This window comes from Danio aesculapii, chromosome 22, assembly GCF_903798145.1.
Source record: "Danio aesculapii chromosome 22, fDanAes4.1, whole genome shotgun sequence".
Lineage (NCBI taxonomy): Eukaryota > Metazoa > Chordata > Actinopteri > Cypriniformes > Danionidae > Danio > Danio aesculapii.
In genome coordinates, this window is record NC_079456.1 from 36802209 (window position 1) to 36821865 (window position 19657).

The 19657-nt window shown below is 38.8% G+C and overlaps 1 protein-coding gene across 2 annotated transcripts in view; it reads left to right on the plus strand.

The window, feature by feature from the left end:
- Nucleotides 1-19657, plus strand: part of slit1b (slit homolog 1b (Drosophila)) — an 83282-nt gene that overhangs the window by 45607 nt on the left and 18018 nt on the right. Inside the window, exons 15-28 of one of the 2 annotated variants that reach the window (XM_056448170.1) lie at nt 1726-1752; nt 1851-1995; nt 4470-4544; nt 4635-4778; nt 7061-7204; nt 7547-7713; nt 9039-9177; nt 9255-9323; nt 11655-11726; nt 12504-12575; nt 12687-12758; nt 15967-16130; nt 19308-19432; nt 19579-19657. The exon at nt 19579-19657 is cut by the window's right edge and continues 16 nt beyond it. In XM_056448170.1, coding sequence (XP_056304145.1) covers nt 1726-1752; nt 1851-1995; nt 4470-4544; nt 4635-4778; nt 7061-7204; nt 7547-7713; nt 9039-9177; nt 9255-9323; nt 11655-11726; nt 12504-12575; nt 12687-12758; nt 15967-16130; nt 19308-19432; nt 19579-19657 — 1494 coding nt within the window. The remainder of the gene's footprint in view (nt 1-1725; nt 1753-1850; nt 1996-4469; nt 4545-4634; nt 4779-7060; nt 7205-7546; nt 7714-9038; nt 9178-9254; nt 9324-11654; nt 11727-12503; nt 12576-12686; nt 12759-15966; nt 16131-19307; nt 19433-19578) is intronic. The other variant, XM_056448171.1, reaches the window with a different exon arrangement.

A 19657-nucleotide genomic window follows, 5' to 3' on the forward strand; every position in this document is an offset into this window, starting at 1 on the left:
GTGCTTGAGCAAGTTAAATAGATGATTCAGTGAGTCATATGGACAATCACTCATTTAACTCTTGAACGAATCTGCGTTTTTGAGCAAGTTAAACAGATGATTCAGTGAGTCATTCACATAGACAATCACTCATTTAACTCTTGAACGAATCAGTGCTTGAGCAAGTTAAATAGAGGATTCAGTGACTCACTCATATAGACAATCACTCATTTAACTCTTGAACGAATCTGTGCTTTTGAGCAAGTTAAATAGATGATTCAGTGACTCACTCATATAGATAATCACTCATTTAACTCTTGAACGAATCTGTGCTTTTGAGCAAGTTAAACAGATGATTCAGTGACTCACTCATATAGACAATCACTCATTTAACTCTTGAATGAATCAGTGTTTTTGAGCAAGTTAAATAGATGATTCAGTGACTCACTCATATAGACAATCACTTATTTAACTCTTGAACGAATCTGTGCTTTTGAGCAAGTTAAATAGATGATTCAGTGACTCACTCATATAGACAATCACTCATTTAACTCTTGAACGAATCCGTGTTTTTGAGCAAGTTAAATAGATGATTCAGTGACTCACTCATATAGACAATCACTTATTTAACTCTTGAACGAATCTGTGCTTTTGAGCAAGTTAAATAGATGATTCAGTGACTCACTCATATAGACGATCACTCATTTAACTCTTGAACGAATCCGTGCTTTTGAGCAAGTTAAATAGATGATTCAGTGAGTCATTCACACAGACAATCACTCATTTAACTCTTGAAGGAATCAGTGTTTTTGAGCAAGTTAAATAGATGATTCACTGAGTCATTCACATAGACAATCCCTCATTTAACTCTTGAACGAATCCATGTTTTTGAGCAAGTTAAACAGATGATTCAGTGAGTCATTCACATAGACAATCACTCATTTAACTCTTGAATGAATCAGCGTTTTTGAGCAAGTTAAACAGATGATTCAGTGAGTCATTCACATAGACAATCACTCACTTAACTCATGAGTGAATCAGTGTTTTTGAACAAGTTAAACAGATGATTCAGTGAGTCATTCACATAGACAATCACTCACTTAACTCATGAGTGAATCAGTGATTTTGAACAAGTTAAACAGATGATTCAGTGAGTCATATAGACAATCACTTATTTAACTCTTGAACGAATCAGTGCTTGAGCAAGTTAAATAGATGATTCAGTGAGTCATATGGACAATCACTCATTTAACTCTTGAATGAATCCGCGTTTTTGAGCAAGTTAAACAGATGATTCAGTGAGTCATTCACATAGACAACCACTCATTTAACTCTTGAACGAATCAGTGCTTTTGAGCAAGTTAAATAGATGATTCAGTGACTCACTCATACATACAGTCACTCATTTAACTCTTGAATGATTTAATCTAATTAAAACAGTCACTTATTTTCTATCCTGAATAAACTATTATAGTTGAACAAATTATTGAGAGTATGCAGTATTGAATCCCTTATTAATGCAGTTACCTTTCATTGACAGCTGAAAGAGTAAACGCACATTGCTCAACCATCAGATTCAAGGCAACTATTGTACAAATGTCAGTATAATAGCAAACACCTTCGTGTTCGTTTTCTATTAGTCCAGCTATAGGGCTCAGATCTAGATCTTTGCTGGCTCTATATATATATATCTACACTTTCATAGCAGCTGTGTTTTCTTCTGATTTCTTGCATGCGTTGCCATAGCAGCCAAGGAGCAGTATTACATCCCAGGTAAGTTAATTCAGTCTGTTAAGTATCTCCAAGAACTTGGACTGTAAGTGTTATATAATTTATGCTGTGCTGTGAACAGTGCTGTTTTTCTGTCTCAGGCTCAGAGGACACACGTCTGAATAAGGACTGCAACAGCAAGCCTGTTTGTCCACCCAAATGCCGCTGTGAAGCTACCGTGGTGGACTGCTCCAATTTACGGCTCACCAAGTTCCCTGAGCACCTTCCGCTTTCTACAACTGAACTGTAAGAGGATATTCACACAAATAAACCAGTGCTGGGTGGAATTAGTTATAAAATACTTAGTTACTGTAATTAGATTACTTTTCCATTGTAAAAAGTAACTTGGGATTACTTTTTATTTTTAGTTATAATATGTTTGCCTTAAAAAGTGTATATAAGTGAATCAGTTCTGTATACATATATATTCGGAGAGACAGAGAAATTGTGTTTTTTATACATTTATATTTTGCTGACTGAAGACTACATTTAGCAAAACAATTGCATTTGTTTAGGAACAATAATGAATTGAGAAGTTTGTTCATAGCAGTAAGGCAAGTTTATTTATATAGTACATTTCGGACACATTGGTAATTCAAAGTGCTTTTTAGAAAATAAATCAACAAAGAGTAAAAATGATGGAAAAAAGAAGATAAAAACAGATTAAAATGTGTTAAAACAGGTTTCAGGGGAATGAAAACAAAAAATAACATATTAGTGTGATCTGTTGGACGTAGCACAGTGCTCATTCAGTAAAGGCACAGCTAAACAGATGTGTGTTCAGTCTTGATTTGAATGTGCCTAATGTTGGAGCACATCTGATCAATTCTGGAAGCTGATTCCAGCAGCAGGGGGCGCTGTAGCTGAAGGCAGATTTACTCTGCTTTGACTGAACTCTTGGAAATTCTAATTTACTTGATCCTAAAGATCTGAATGATCTGTTAGGTTTGTATTCAGTGAGCATATCTGTAATGTATTGAGGTCATTTAATCATTTACAGACCAGTAATAATACTTTAAAATCTATTCTGAATGTAACTGGGAGCCAGTGTAAAGACCTGAGGATTTTCTGGTTCTGGTCAGAATCCTGGCCGCAGCGTTCTGGATGAGCTCCAACTGTCAGTTACAAGGCCGTTACAGTAATCCACCCTGGTGCTGATAAAAGCATGAACAAGAAGTCTTCACTGGAAACAAAGCATCTAATTCTTGCAATGTTTTTGAGATGATAGTATGCTGATTATGGACTGCTTTGACATGACTACTGAAACTCAGATCTGACTCCAGAGTCACACCAAGATTCCAGAGGGTTTTTTTTTGTTTTGTTGATATTTTAATGAACAAACGTACAGTTGTCAGATAAATGTATCTTTATTTAGTTGAAAAATGTATTATAAAAAATACATAAACAAATATAAAACAATATATATGTAAAATATTGCGTTTGGGAACAGAGATGAGGTTCTCAAGGTGAATGAGGCTCTGAGGCTCAAATAACAAAGAATAAGGTCAAGAATCTTGGTATATATTTTGCTGACTTTTGCGCTTACGTTATCACGAATGTTTTGAAGAATGTTAGAGTAATCTGCAGTTGTAACTAGTGTTCGGAGCGTGTGCTGTGTGTTTATGCTGATGACATCACAAACCCTCAATTTGCAGTTTGGTTTTTTTAGAAAACAGGGAAACAGTTCAATTAACTACTAAAACAGTTATTAAAGCATTCTTGGTGACTGTTGTGAGGTGGTTATTAATTAGCAAATAATATAAATATTACTAGCGTAAACATTAGGTGAGCAGGTTACATTGTAACCCCGTTTCCTAACAACACGCTACGTGATGAGATTTGCAGTGATCGGCAATTTGACGAAACACCACAGAAATGTAAATACAGCCATTCAGATGCAGAATAGTGCACTCACTGCACTCCAGCACAATGGTAAGGTTTATAATCTAATTAATACATATTAAACCTCTTTAACATGCTGAATCACTGATATGTGTTGTCTTGCACGGAGTTCTGAAGTTCAATTTAAAGCAGTTTATTTTATTCTCCAGATCTGAGGTAAACTATCTGCTGCTACTTTCAGTAGTATGGCAATAAATGTGATGTAAAATGGCATTCAAACTCACATTGTTAGCATTAAACACTGAATAAAGCACATGAGGTGCACCTGAGATGATCATTGTCAGTTTTCTGTTGTTCAGCTGCAATAGAAGCCATTTCTAAAATATACATTTCAGGAACAAAGACTCCTTTTAATATGGAAAATATTCCTTGTATCATGCGCCATTTCTTTTATTTAGAGCACGACTTAAATCAGCCTTAAATCAGCCTTTAGGCTTGACAGGTAGGCCTGCTCCTGTTGGTGTCGTCAATCTGGCAACCTGTGCTTGGGTGTGTTTTGATCCAGGAGTGCAATACCTAGTTCAACCACTGGGTATCAAACCTACATACTGCACCGTTAATGGAAACACCAATGTTTTAAATGCACATTAAATGCACACAACTGAGTACGATTAACTCTTTATCCAGTAACAAAAATGACTGCATTTTCGAACAAATAGGTGGATCAACCACATTGTAAAATCTTCCGAAAATTTCCCAGTGCTAGACTAGCTTTGGGCTACTTCGTTAGCATTGTGGTTTAATTCAAGGATTTAAATTAAACTATATTTGTCTTATTGTGTTGCATGTAGTGTTACATTGTTAGTTCTTTGTTTCAGACGTCTCAATAACAACGACCTGTCTATCCTGGAGGCAACGGGACTCTTCCGCTCTCTCACACATCTCAAGAAAATGTGAGATTTGCATTAATGTACTATGCAATATAAAGTCAGATCTCTTCATGCACATATGACTTTGTGTTTGTGTCTGCATTCCTCTCACAGAAACCTTAGCAACAATAAGATCACTGAGATTGAGGATGGAGCGTTTGACGGAGCGTCTTCTGTGGTTGAGCTTCACCTGACCGCAAACCTCTTGGTGTCTGTGCGAGGAGGAATGTTTCGGGGAATGGATGGATTACGCATGCTGCAAGTGTCTACTTTCTGCCACAATAGTGTTTTCAATTGTCATTGGATATTGGATAGATTGGTTGGCTGGTTGATTGATTGATTGATGGATTGCTTGCTTGCTTGATTGATTGATTGGTTGATTGGTTGATTGATTGGATCCATTGATTGGTTTGCTAACTGATTGGTTAGTTAACTGTTTGGTTGGTTACTTGTTGAAGTTGTTGGTTAGTTCAATGTCGGGTTGATTGGTTGGTTGGTTGCTTGCTTGCTTTGATTGATTTAATGGATGGATGGATTGGTTGCTTGCTTGATGGATGGATTATTTGGATGTGTTGTTAGGTTGTTTGGTTGGTTAATTGTTGGAGTTGTTGGTTAGTTCATTATCGGGTAGGTTGGTTGGTTGGTTGGTTTATTAGATGGTTGTTTGGTTTATTAATTGATCTATTGATTAATTGGTTTGCTGACTGATTGGTTAGTTAACTGTTTGGTTGGTTAATTGTTGGAGTTGTTGGTTAGTTCAATATCGGGTAGGTTGGTTGGTTGGTTTATTAGATGGTTGTTTGGTTTATTGATTGATTGATTGATTGATTAATTGGTTTGCTGACTGACTGATTTAATGGATGGATGGATGGATGGAATGGATTGGTTGGATGGGTTGATTGATTGATTGACCCATTGATTGGTTTGCTAACTGATTGGTTAGTTATCTGTTTGGTTGGTTAATTGTTGAAGTTGCTGGTTAGTTCAACTTCGGGTTGGTTGGTTAATTGGTTGGTTTCTTTGGTTGGTTTGATTGATTGATTGATTGATTGATTGATTGATTGATTGATTGATTTATTGATTGATTGATTGATTGATTGATTGATTGATTGATTGTCAGTGGTGGAAAGAGTTCTGAAAAATCATACTTGAGTAAACTGATTGATTAATTTGGAAAAAAAATATGGATGGATGTATTGGTTGCTTGTCTGCTGGATGGATGGATGGATGGATGGATTGGTTGGATGGGTTGGTTGGATGGATGGATGGATGGATGGATGGATGGATGGATGGATGGATGGATGGATGGATGGATGGATGGATGGATGGATGGATTGATTGACCCATTGATTGGTTTGCTGACTGATTGGTTATTTATCTGTTTGGTTGGTTAATTGTTGAAGTTGTTGGTTAGTTTAACTTAGGCTTGGTTGGTTGGTTGCTTGGCTTTTATTGATTGATTGATTGATGGATGGATGAATGGATGGATGGATGGATGGATGGATGGATGGATGGATGGATGGATGGATGGATGGATGGATGGATGGATGGATGGATGGATGGATTGTCAGTGGTGAAAAGAGTTCTGAAAAATCATACTTGAGTAAATTGATTGACTGATTTGCCAAAAAAAATAATAATACTCAAGAGTAGTCAGTATTGCGCTCTGAAAATGATCCCACCTTATATCCTGCTTAAAATAATTTAAATGTGAGATTAATTTAATGTGAAAGATTTTACATTAATATATGCACCTTTAATAAGCCCACAGAAAGCAGGTTAACGTTCACATGTGAAGTGAATCAAGCTGTGATGATATGGTAATGCTTGAGTTAGGACCTTTGTTATACCACTGTTTATATTTAGCATGGTTGATTGGTTGGTTGAGTAGTAGGTTTGTCAGTGGGTTGATTTATTTGTTGGTTGACTGACAGCAGCCCAGAATATTAATATATTTGTATTTAAGCTGTCCATTTTACTCTAGAATAAGCTAAGGATAAAGCACATCCAGGTAGTTGTTATTACAGAATAAAACTTGTTTATCAGCAGCCCGAACCAAAGCGGAACACTGTTGTAAAAGAGAATGAGAACAGAGTATTCTGTGAAAACAACCTCCTGGATGTACTTTATCCTGATTATTACATGACTACTTGCCGCAAAACGTAAAAATTAGACACAAAACATTGTTCTGAGTCATAATAGTGTATTAACACTTTAATTAAAGGAAAAGCTGACAGAAATGAAAACAGCTGAATGGAGCATACACTAACCTGCGCATTATTCAGTCACAAGATGGCGGCAAACAGTCAAAAACAGAAGCGTGAAAGTAAATATATATGGATGTGAGCGTATTCACTGACAGTCAAGATGATTGGTAGTACCCAAATGAGCCTGTGTTATTAGTTTCAGCAGTTGTTATCTGGGAATAACATACCTCGGGATGTTGCCACTGACCAATCAGAATCAAGTATTCCAGACAGCCGTTTAACAATTAAAGTTAGCATTTAGCATTGTTTTCATTGTTTTTCTCTCATTGTTAGGATGCTCAGGAACAATCGCATCCGTTGCGTCCACAACAGCAGCTTCTCGGGCCTGCAGAATGTGCGTCTGCTGTCGCTCTATGATAACCAGCTCACCACCATCATGCCCGGAGCCTTCGACTCGCTGCCAAACCTCTCCACCCTGTAAATATCCTCTTGCCCGCCCTTTTATTAAAATGATTGACCTTATTCTTCACCTATGAGCAGGCACCGCCATTTTGGCTCAAGATTTCCAGTCTCATTTTCTTCTATTGATTTTTAGATGTTAAAAATGGCTCGACATGCTGCTTGATTTTGCAAAGTGATCTTTTCTTATTATATTATGCTACTTTTTATGTATAATCATGAACACACATGTTTGTAGAGCCGTTTCTGCGTTTGTTAGTCCTAGCCATTTCTCCCATAGACAACTGAATTGTAAGTTCTAAAACAATCACAAAAAACAAGTTTAATAATAATAATAAGGTAAAAATTTCATGTTTTCAGAAACCTGCTGGCGAACCCGTTTAGCTGCGACTGTCGTCTGTCCTGGCTGGGAGAGTGGCTCAGGTCTCGGCAGATCGTGACGGGAAACCCTCGCTGTCAGAATCCAGCTTTCCTTCGAGAAATCCCACTGCAGGACGTGGCCAAGCCGGACTTCATCTGTGACAAAGGTGCAGTACATGGGTTCCAGTTTTAGGTTTCAGATTTAAAAGGCAGAAACATACAAAGAGTTCAGATGCAAAAACATGAGTGCCGTCTGAAATGTTCAAAAACCAAAATAAAATAAACTGTTGATAGAAAGCTTTCTCTCACAGATACTATTGGAGTTAAGTGATTTAATCGAACAGTAATAATCAACTTCTAACCATTTGTTATGCTACCATCTGTTATGCTAAAATATTTATTGATAAAAATGTATATACACATTAGTCAACATTTGAAGACATGAGTAGCAGTGCGATGTGGCTGTATATCGGCACTGGTGGGAGGCATGCATTGGCTCGAGTCCACAAGCCGAGTGCCTTAGTGCCCCACCAGTGACGATATATAGCCATTTGACACTGCTACCAGTGTGATATTGTGTTTATACAACAATTCAACAGCAAAATCATGTGTAAAAAAAAGAAAATCAAACACTGAGAGTCTCAAAAATGACGAGGAACTACTTTCTTCCGCCATTCATTCACATCCGCAGCTGATGTCAGAACAGCAGAAACATTTGCTAAGTCACTTTAGAGCTAGTGTTTGAATGATTCTCTAGCGTAATGTCTAAAGTGATGACTAAACACGAGATTTTGCTCGCATTTTAAGATTATAAGGCTGAAATGCCATCAGTCTACATATGTATCCTAGTTTTTCTCTGTTTCAATCAGGAGATCACAGTAATTAATCCTGAAAAGTCAAAGCAAAGCAAACACTAGCAGATTACTATGGTATAAGTACAGCAATACAACATACAAAAGAGAGAGATCTTAGACTTAGGATGTCACTTAATTGGTTTATAATGATTTGATTAGCTGTAGTTTGAAATGTACGCTGAGAAAATGGACTTATCATGTGGTCTCTGTCGCCACCTTGTGGCAAAACGTCAATCATCTTTGCTCTGCTCAGTATGACAGGCTAATGGCCGTCGACACGCAGAATCACTGAAATGATAAATATTTTAAAATAGGCACTGTCCTTATAAATAAACTGCAGATTTGCAATCTAAACAACTACATTCTCGCCTTAAAAACCTCTAAAGTACATGATGTTGTCCAACAGCTGCAATATTTGTCAAACTGTAGTGGGTATATTGATCTGCTGTCAGTAATACACAAGGGTGAAAAGGCTCTATGAGTGGTCTTATTGCAGAATCTTGCACGTCTATCAGAAAATCAGATTCAAGAACCAGGCAGAACTGTTGTATATATATATATATATATATATATATGTGTGTGTGTTTGTGTGTGTGTATGTATAAAAGTGCAAATATAAGAATGCTGTTGTGTTTCAGATGTGCTGGAGCAAGATGTGAGCTGCATCCCGAAGCCGCAGTGTCCCGAGCAGTGCACATGTGTGGATTCAGTGGTACGCTGCAGTAATAAACACCTGTCCGCTCTCCCCCGCGGCGTCCCGCTCAACGTCACCGAGCTGTGAGTGTTTACCGGACTCTTGGAGTCCTGTCTGTCCAGCATCCGGCATGTTTAATAATCGTCTCCATATCTCGCAGATATCTGGATGGAAACGTGTTTGTGTCGATTCCTCAAGAGCTCTCGGCCTTCAGACAGCTGCAGCTGCTGTGAGTGCCGGACCCTGCGTGCTCATTCACCATCAAAGTCCGCATCAAATCTAAATTTTCGATGTTTGTTTTGCTGATGTGCTTTGTTATTCTTTTGGTGAACAATTAATCCGTGCTAATTAATCCACTGAAAACTCACGTTTGCTTTGGTAATCTTCAATCAAAGATCATTTTGCTTTCGCGTTTGACACGGTTCTTGTCTGATGATGACGACTTCAAACACAATATTCTAAGCCACGCCCATCGTACCGTAAGTTTGCTATGAGCGAATGATGCGCAAATGAAAGCTCCGCCCCCTACTCAATATTCGGTTTCAGTTGGAAGTGCATAGTGAAATAAACAGTGCCTGTACTGTCTACGTTTGCATCATATCGGTTGGTTGTTTTTTTCAGTCGCCTCCTCTAAATGCGACTAGGAAGGAATGGAGAAATCAAATCTAGCTTTAAAAACAGATTTCACTACTGTACAGGGATTTAATCGACTCTTTTAATACCCTACAAACATAGTTCTCAGTCATTTATACGCTTATAAGTTCATAAAGCGGGTGGCACGGTGGTTCAGTGGTTAACGCTGTCGCCTCACAGCAAGAAGGTCGCTGGTTTGAGTCCCGGCTGGGCCAGTTGGCGTTTCTGTGTGGAGTTTGCATGTTCTCCCCATCTTGGCTCTTTTATTGGTTTTATATGATTATTCTGTCATGTAGTTGGTTTTGTGTGCAACTTTATGTCCTGTGTTGTCTCAATGGGGCTTTCCTGCCTGAATAAGATATACATAAATACATAAATAATAAGTCTAAGTAACTTTGGTTTCTTGTGGACTTTAATGAAGTTAGAGAACAGTATAGGTGTATTATTTATTTTAGAAGGTGTTAGGGGAAAATCAATTATTTAAGTGTGAAACTTAAATACTGTCGGGAAAATCAGGGAGAAAATAACCTCTAATGAAATACTGATCCATCTGACCACAGCACACGTTTCCACTGTGTGATGGTCCATCCCAGATGCCTCCGAGCCTAGAGAAGTCACACACATTGGGCTATGTTTTAACGATCTAGGCGCAAAGTCTAATGCACAGGGCACAAAAGCATTAATGGCGTGTCCGAATCCGCTTTTGCTATTTTAAGGATGGATAAATACGCTCTGGGTGTGTTTTGAGCATAACGTGCATTAAACCAATCAGAGTGTCATCTCCCATTCTCTTTAAGAGTCAGTTGCGTCACGCCATAGCGCATTTGCTATTTACATAACGGACTTTGTAAGTGTAAAAACTGGAGCTGAACGAGCCTCCTCCATTCAGCCTCTTTACTTTCTCTTTACTTTACTTATACTCTTAACTTTACTCCTTTACTTTAGTGGATGAGGAAACGGTGGAAACTCACTCCACTGAAGATATCCGTTAGCCCACATATTTAATTTCCTTTGTTAAATGCAGAGATTTGTGTCAAAACTATTTCTAAATTCAGTTCTAATCTCCAGCAAATTAATAAATGAACAATAATAATGAAGTGTGGTCAAAACACTGAGTTATATCCAAACACACGTCCTGTTCTAATGCACCATATGGTGATGCAGACGTCTCCAAAACCCCACAGCTGGACAAATCTAAACTAGTTCTTATTAAAACAAGTATAAATATGCATATAATAAATACTACTGCTAATAATAATAACATTATACAAATGTAAATAGTCATGAATAAACCGAAAAAGCCCCTCCTCATAAAATAATATGATTTAGAAAATAATCATTTTTATAACATTTAATCCTTTATTATTTTCATTTGTAATGATATTTGTGTATTGATGTACAACCTGTGTGTATTAAGCAGCGCTGGACTTTACAGCAGCTTTTAGTTGGTCAATTGGGCTGTCTATTTCAGTTCCTCAAAATAGCAACGCTCCGACAATGCGCCTTAACACACCTCCTTTATAGACCAGCACACACATCAGTCCACAAAGCAGCACAAATAGACTTCCTATTTAAACAGTGTGGTGCAAAACGGGAAAATTAGAGTTGCGCTGGTCTGAAAATTGCAACACATCGCGCCAAACACATCTGGCCTCTTATTGCGCCGGGTGTATGATAGGGGCCATAGTGCATAAAGCGTCAAACTGACATCATCACAGAAGGACGTCCCACTCCAGTCGTGAAAACAAATGCTCCGACTTTGACTGCAGATTACCAAAAGAACGAATGTTTCTTTGTGGAATAACTTGCAATCAGTGATATGACAGCAACTAATGAAATAAAACAAGAACGGCTGAGCGTATTGTGTTATTATTCAACAGTGTCTGACGTAATGGAACTGTGCTTCGTTTTTTGTGCTTCATTCCAGCGACTTGAGCAACAACAAAATCAGCTCCTTGACCAACTCATCTTTCACCAACATGAGCCAGCTGACCACACTGTAAACCCCACGAACACACACACACACTTACACATATACACTCTCACATATACTCTACACAAAGACACTCACAAGCACAACACATTTATACACAAACACACATACATGAGCACAACACACATTCATGCGCACACACATTTACACACAAACTTATGCACACACAGACACACTCACAACAAGCACAACACATTTAAGCACACACAGAAACACACTCACACACACACTCACACACACTCCAGCACAAAACACATTTATACGTAAAGACATGCACACACTCACAAGCAAACACATAGGCTACACACTTACATACATGCACACGCACATTCACACACCCACACACATACACACACAAACACACTCACAAGCACAAAACACATTTATACATGCACAAACACAAATGCAACTCACACGTACACATACATTCACACACACGCTTACATAAACACATACGCACATACACACACACACACACACACACTCGCACAGACATACATGAACACAAATGCACTGATATACACACACACATTGACTGTTGATGTGTGTTTTATATGTGTGTGTGTGTGTGTGTGTGTGTGCGTGTGTGTGCGTGTGTGTATGCGCGTGCGTGCGTGCGTGCGTGTGTGTGTGTGTGTTCCAGCATCTTGAGCTATAACGCATAGCATAAACACACACACACACAAACCCACATACTTTACATTGTCAGTTGATGTGTGTTTCTGCTGACGTGTGTGCGTGTGTGTGTGCGTGTGTGTGTGTGTGTGTGTGTGTGTGTTTCAGCATCCTGAGCTACAACGCTCTGCGCTGTATTCCTCCTCTGGTGTTTGGTGGTCTCTCGTCTCTCCGCCTGCTGTGAGTCCTGCTGTTTACAGATCTTCATGTGTGTGTGTGTGTGTGTGTGTGTGTGTGTGTGTGTGTGTTTCTCTGCTCATCATCAGCTCATGCGTTCTCCATGTCCTGCAGATCTCTTCACGGAAACAACATCTCTGAGCTACACCAGCAGATCTTCAGAGACGCCGCGTCACTTTCACACCTGTGAGTCTCACCTGCGCTCCTATATTCTCACACACACTCACACACACACGCAGAGAGATCACACTTCTGGCAGAAACACTCCACTTATAGCTCAGTTCATTAAGTCGTATTCGGCTTTCTGAAGTGTGAGGAGGTTTATTTGGCCACTAATGAACACACCTGACCACTTTATAAAGTGAGAACATTATTAGTGCTGTCAAAAAATAGATCGCGATTAATAACAACCAAAATTAAAGCTTGTTTTTACATTATATATATATACGTATACGTGTATGTGTACTGTGTATATTTATTATGTGTGTGACTATACTGTGTGTATGTGTATATGTATATGTACACTCACCGGCCACTTTATTAGGTACACCTTACTAGTACCGGGTTGGACCCCTTTTTGCCTTCAGAACTGCCTTAATCCTTCATGGCGTAGATTCAACAAGCTACTGTAAATATTCCTCAGAGATTTTGCTCCATATTGACATGATAGCATCACACAGTTGCTGCAGATTTGTCGGCTGCACATCCATGATGCCAATCTCCCGTTCCACCACATCCCAAAGGTGCTCTATTGGATTGAGCTCTGGTGACTGTGGAGGCCATTTGAGTACAGTGAACTCATTGTCATGTTCAAGAAACCAGTCTGAGATGATTGGTGCTTTATGACATGGTGGGTTATCCTGCTGGAAGTAGCCATCAGAAGATGGAGACACTGTGGTTGCAGTTAGACAGGTGTACCTAATAAAGTGGCCGGTGAGTGTATATATGTATGTGTATATACACATACATATATACATGTTTGTATTTGAGAAAGTGTTTATTTATAATTGTAAACCAGATATTTATAGTGACTACAGACTATATATATATATAAATGTAAATATTTTGGTTTTGTATTTTATATATGTTTAATTTATATATACACAATATTTATACATAGCAAGTAGACACATTATGTAAATACAAACTTTTATTTTTATTTATTATATAATCGCTTTTAATCATTTGACAGCATTTAAAAGTATATATGGTGTTATTTGTTCTGCTATTCATTTTATTTATAAAAACTTTTGATCTCTTTCATATATAGCTATTAATAGAATAGAGCAAAATGCACTCATTTTAATACGCGTAAATATTGTCATTATGATCAAATAATAATACGCTATAATTATTTTTTGCTGTCTAATTACTGAATTTCAATAAATCTATTCATTTCTGTAGTGAGTACTTTCACTATGATAGCAATGTAATAATGTAATGTAATATATATTTATGTATTGTAATGTAATGTAATAATTATGATGATGATGAGTTATTATATATATATTATATTCTATATCGTTTTAGCTGTTGGTTTATATAATTATTATTAGAATTTTGCAATATTGAGTGATAATATAAACATTTCCATAATATAATAACATTATAATAAATGAAGAAAATCTCTAATTGTTGTTGATTGATGTTTCACTTGATGAGAGTACAAAATGACACATGTTAAAATGAGTATTATAATAATATTGTAATATTTACAGGGATTACTTTTTATAACAATAAAGCCAGACAGGTTTTGTATTTCAGATCAATATTACTAATCGTAATAATACCTTTTTTAATCTTGACATTCATTTGTTTGTTTGCTTGTTTATTTATTTTTTCTGTCTTTCTTTCCATAATCAGTTCTTTTATTAATATTATTATTTATAAACAGTTTTATATGTATTAGATGCAACAACAATCAGAGTAGTCACCCGTCCAATCAGAGCACAGTAGAGTCATTTGACTAATCAGAGCACAGAAGTCACCTGACCAATCAGAGCACAGTAGACTCATCTGACTAATCAGAGCACAGTAAAGTCATTTGACCAATCAGAACACAGTAGAATGATCTGACTAATCAGAGCACAGTAAAGCCATTTGACCAATCAGAGGACTGTGGAGTCATTTGACTAATCAGAGCACAGAAGTCACCTGACCAATCAGAGCACAGTAGACTCATCTGACTAATCAGAGCACAGTAAAGCCATTTGACCAATCAGAGGACAGTAGAGTCATTTGACCAATCAGAACACAGTAGAGTCGTTTGACCAATCAGAACACAGTAGAGTCATCTGACTAATCAGAGCACAGTAAAGTCATTTGACCAATCAGAACACAGTAGAGTTGTTTGACCAATCAGAACACAGTAGAGTCATCTGACTAATCAGAGCACAGTAAAGTCGTTTGACCAATCAGAACACAGTAGAACCATCTGACTAATCAGAGCACCGTAAAGTCATTTGACCAATCAGAACACAGTAGAATCATCTGACTAATCAGAGCACAGTAAAGTCATTTGACCAATCAGAACACAGTAGAATCATCTGACTAATCAGAGCACAGTAAAGCCATTTGACCAATCAGAGGACAGTAGAGTCATTTGACCAATCAGAACACAGTAGAATCATCTGACTAATCAGAGCACAGTAAAGTCATTTGACCAATCAGAACACAGTAGAATCATCTGACTAATCAGAGCACAGTAAAGTCATTTGACCAATCAGAGGACAGTAGAGTCATTTGACCAATCAGAACACAGTAGAGTCGTTTGACCAATCAGAACACAGTAGAGTCATCTGACTAATCAGAGCACAGTAAAGTCATTTGACCAATCAGAACACAGTAGAATCATCTAACTAATCAGAGCACAGTAAATCCATTTGACCAATCAGAGGACAGTAGAGTCATTTGACCAATCAGAGCAGTCGAGTCATTTGACCAATCAGAGGACAGTAGAGTCATTTGACCAATCAGAGCAGTCGAGTCATTTGACCAATCAGAGCAAATTTAGAGTCATTCGAACGATCAGAGCACAGTCATCTGTCCAATCAAATCACAAAAGAGTCATTTGACCAATCAGAACAGAGTAGCATAATTTCACCACTCAGAGCATAGTGTAATCATTTGACCAATCAGAGCACAGCAGAGTGGAGTCATCTGACCAATTAGAGTAACAACAGATACAGTAGTGTACAAAATGGATCTCAGTGAATTAAAAGCAAAGTGAAAGTCTGAATAAATGGACAGAAATGTAAATAATATGATGTGTTTTTCTCCAGCAGATCTAGTTCATGTTGAAATTTGCATATCAGATTAGAATATGCATGTGTTTATCCACTGCCTCATGTGCTCATCATCTTGATCTGTGTGTGTTTTCTGTGTGTTGATGAAGGGCCATCGGTGCCAACCCACTGTACTGTGACTGTCGGCTGCGCTGGCTCTCGGACTGGGTGAAGAGCGGGTACAAGGAGCCCGGCATCGCCCGCTGTGCTGGACCGCAGGGTATGGAGGGAAAACTACTGCTGACAACACCTGGAAACACCTTTCAATGCACAGGTGTGTGTGTGTGGTTGTTAACCTACTCCTAGAAGTATGTAGATTAACAGGTATGTAGGTTATGTAGGGTAAGAGGTATTTAGATAACAAATGCTAAGCCAACTGTTTACCTTTACCCTCTAACACTGTAGTTTTAGAGCTACATGTTATCAATCAGTGGAGAGTAAAGCCCACTAACCAATCAGAGCAGAGTAGAGTCAATTGACCAATCAGAGAACACCAGGGCCATTCAACCAATTACAAAAGACTGGACTATTTGACCTGTCACATCAGAGTAGAGTCATTTGACCTATCAGATAAGAGTAGAGCCAGCTGACCAGTCAGAGCACAGTAGAGTCGTTTGACCAATCATAGCACAGTGGATGGAGCAGAGTAGTTATTTGACCAATCAGAGCAGAATAGAGTCATTTGACCAATCAGTGGACAGTAACAGCATTTGACCAATCAGCAGAGTAGAGCCAATTTAACTAATCAGAGGAGTGTAGAGCCACGTGACCAATCAGAGCAGGATACAGTCATTTGACCAATCAGACGAGAGTAGAGCCACCTAACCAATCAGAGCAGGATACAGTCATTTGACCAATCAGAGCAGATTAGAGTCATTTGACCAATCATAACACAGCAGAGTCATTTAACCAAACCGAGCAGAGTAGTTATTTGACGAATCAGACCACAGTAGAGTCATTTGACGAATAAGAGGACAGTAAAGTCATTTGACCAATCAGAGGACAGTAGAGTCATTTGACGAATCAGAGGACAGTAGAGTCATTTGACAAATCAGAGGACAGTAGAGTCATTTGACCAATCAGAGGACAGTAGTCATTTGCCGAATCAGAGGACAGTAGAGTAATTTGACGAATCAGAGGACAGTAGAGTCATTTGACAAATCAGAGGACAGTAGAGTCATTTGACCAATCAGAACACAGTAGAGTCATTTGACAAATCAGAGGACAGTAGAGTAATTTGACCAATCAGACCACAGTAGAGTCATTTGACGAATAAGAGGACAGTAAAGTCATTTGACCAATCAGAGGACAGTAGAGTCATTTGACGAATCAGAGGACAGTAGAGTCATTTGACAAATCAGAGGACAGTAGAGTCATTTGACCAATCAGAGGACAGTAGTCATTTGCCGAATCAGAGGACAGTAGAGTAATTTGACGAATCAGAGGACAGTAGAGTCATTTGACAAATCAGAGGACAGTAGAGTCATTTGACCAATCAGAACACAGTAGAGTCATTTGACAAATCAGAGGACAGTAGAGTCATTTGACAAATCAGAGGACAGTAGAGTAATTTGACCAATCAGAACACAGTAGAGTCATTTGCTAATCAGAGGACAGTACAGTAATTTGACAAATCAGAGGACAGTAGAGTTATTTGACGAATCAGAGGACAGTAGAGTCATTTGACGAATCAGAGGACAGTAGAGTCATTTGACCAATCAGAACACAGTAGAGTCATTTGACAAATCAGAGGACAGTAGAGTCATTTGACCAATCAGAACACAGTAGAGTCATTTGACAAATCAGAGGACAGTAGAGTCATTTGACCAATCAGAGGACAGTAGTCATTTGCCGAATCAGAGGACAGTAGAGTAATTTGACCAATCAGAACACAGTAGAGTCATTTGCTAATCAGAGGACAGTACAGTAATTTGACAAATCAGAGGACAGTAGAGTTATTTGACGAATCAGAGGACAGTAGAGTCATTTGACGAATCAGAGGACAGTAGTCATTTGCCGAATCAGAGGACAGTAGAGTCATTTGACGAATCAGAGGACAGTAGTCATTTGCCGAATCAGAGGACAGTAGAGTCATTTGACCAATCAGAACACAGTAGAGTCATTTGACAAATCAGAGGACAGTAGAGTCATTTGACCAATCAGAACACAGTAGAGTCATTTGACAAATCAGAGGACAGTAGAGTCATTTGACCAATCAGAGGACAGTAGTCATTTGCCGAATCAGAGGACAGTAGAGTAATTTGACCAATCAGAACACAGTAGAGTCATTTGACGAATCAGAGGACAGTAGAGTAATTTGACCAATCAGAGCACAGTAGAGTCATTTGACGAATCAGAGGACAGTAGAGTCATTTGACGAATCAGAGGACAGTAGAGTCATTTGACCAATCAGAGCACAGTAGAGTTATTTGACGAATCAGAGGACAGTAGAGTAATTTGACCAATCAGAGCACAGTAGAGTCATTTGACGAATCAGAGGACAGTAGAGTCATTTGACGAATCAGAGGACAGTAGAGTCATTTGACAAATCAGAGGACAGTAGAGTCATTTGACCAATCAGAACACAGTAGAGTCATTTGACAAATCAGAGGACAGTAGAGTCATTTGACAAATCAGAGGACAGTAGAGTAATTTGACCAATCAGAACACAGTAGAGTCATTTGACGAATCAGAGGACAGTAGAGTCATTTGACCAATCAGAGGACAGTAGAGTCATTTGACAAATCAGAGGACAGTCGAGTCACCTGACCAATCAGAACAAAGAAGAGTCATTTGACGAATCAGAGGACTTTGGAGTCATTTGACGAATCAGAGCACAGTAGAGTCATTTGACCTATCAGAGCACTGTAGAGTCATTTGACCTATCAGAGCACTGTAGAGTCATTTGACGAATCAGAGGACTGTAGAGTCATTTGACCAATCAGAGCACATTAAAGTCATTTCGCAGTCAGAGCACAGAGTCATTTGACCAATCAGAGCAGAGTCGAGTCATTTGACCAATCAGAGCAGAGTCGAGTCATTTGACCAATCAGAGCAGAGTCATTTGACCAATCAGAGCAGAGTCGAGTCATTTGACCAATCAGAGCAGAGTCGAGTCATTTGACCAATCAGAGCAGAGTCGAGTCATTTGACCAATCAGAGCAGAGTCGAGTCATTTGACCAATCAGAGCAGAGTCATTTGACCAATCAGAGCAGAGTCGAGTCATTTGACCAATCAGAACACAGTACAGTCATTTGACCAATTAGGACACAGTAATCATTTGACAAATCAGAGCAGAGTAGTCACCAATCAGAGGAGAGTACAGCCACCTAACCAGGAGTTTCTGAGCCTGCATGGATGTAAAGCTCCTGTAGGAGACCAACACATACTAGTGATGGACAACAGCACAATAATAAGACCAAGTGAGAGAGTCGGTGTGTTCTCCCTCAGGTCCAGTGGATGCGTCTGTGTCTGGGAAATGCAGCCCATGCTCCTCTAACCCCTGCCTGAACCAGGGCCGCTGCCACAACGACCCCCTTCACCAGTACAAGTGCAGCTGTCCACAGGGATACAAGGTGCGTTCACTACTGAGGGCACTCGAGAAGGGTCTGGAGATGTTTCACATTTTAAACACACTGATTAACATGCAGCGAGGGCAATGTGTGTCTGTGTGTGTGTGTGTGTTTGTGTGTGTGCGTGTGTGTGTGTTCTTGGTGTTCAGGGCAGGAACTGTGAGCTCTCCATCAGCGCCTGTGAAGCAAACCCATGTGTGAATGGAGGAACCTGCAGACCTGAAGAGT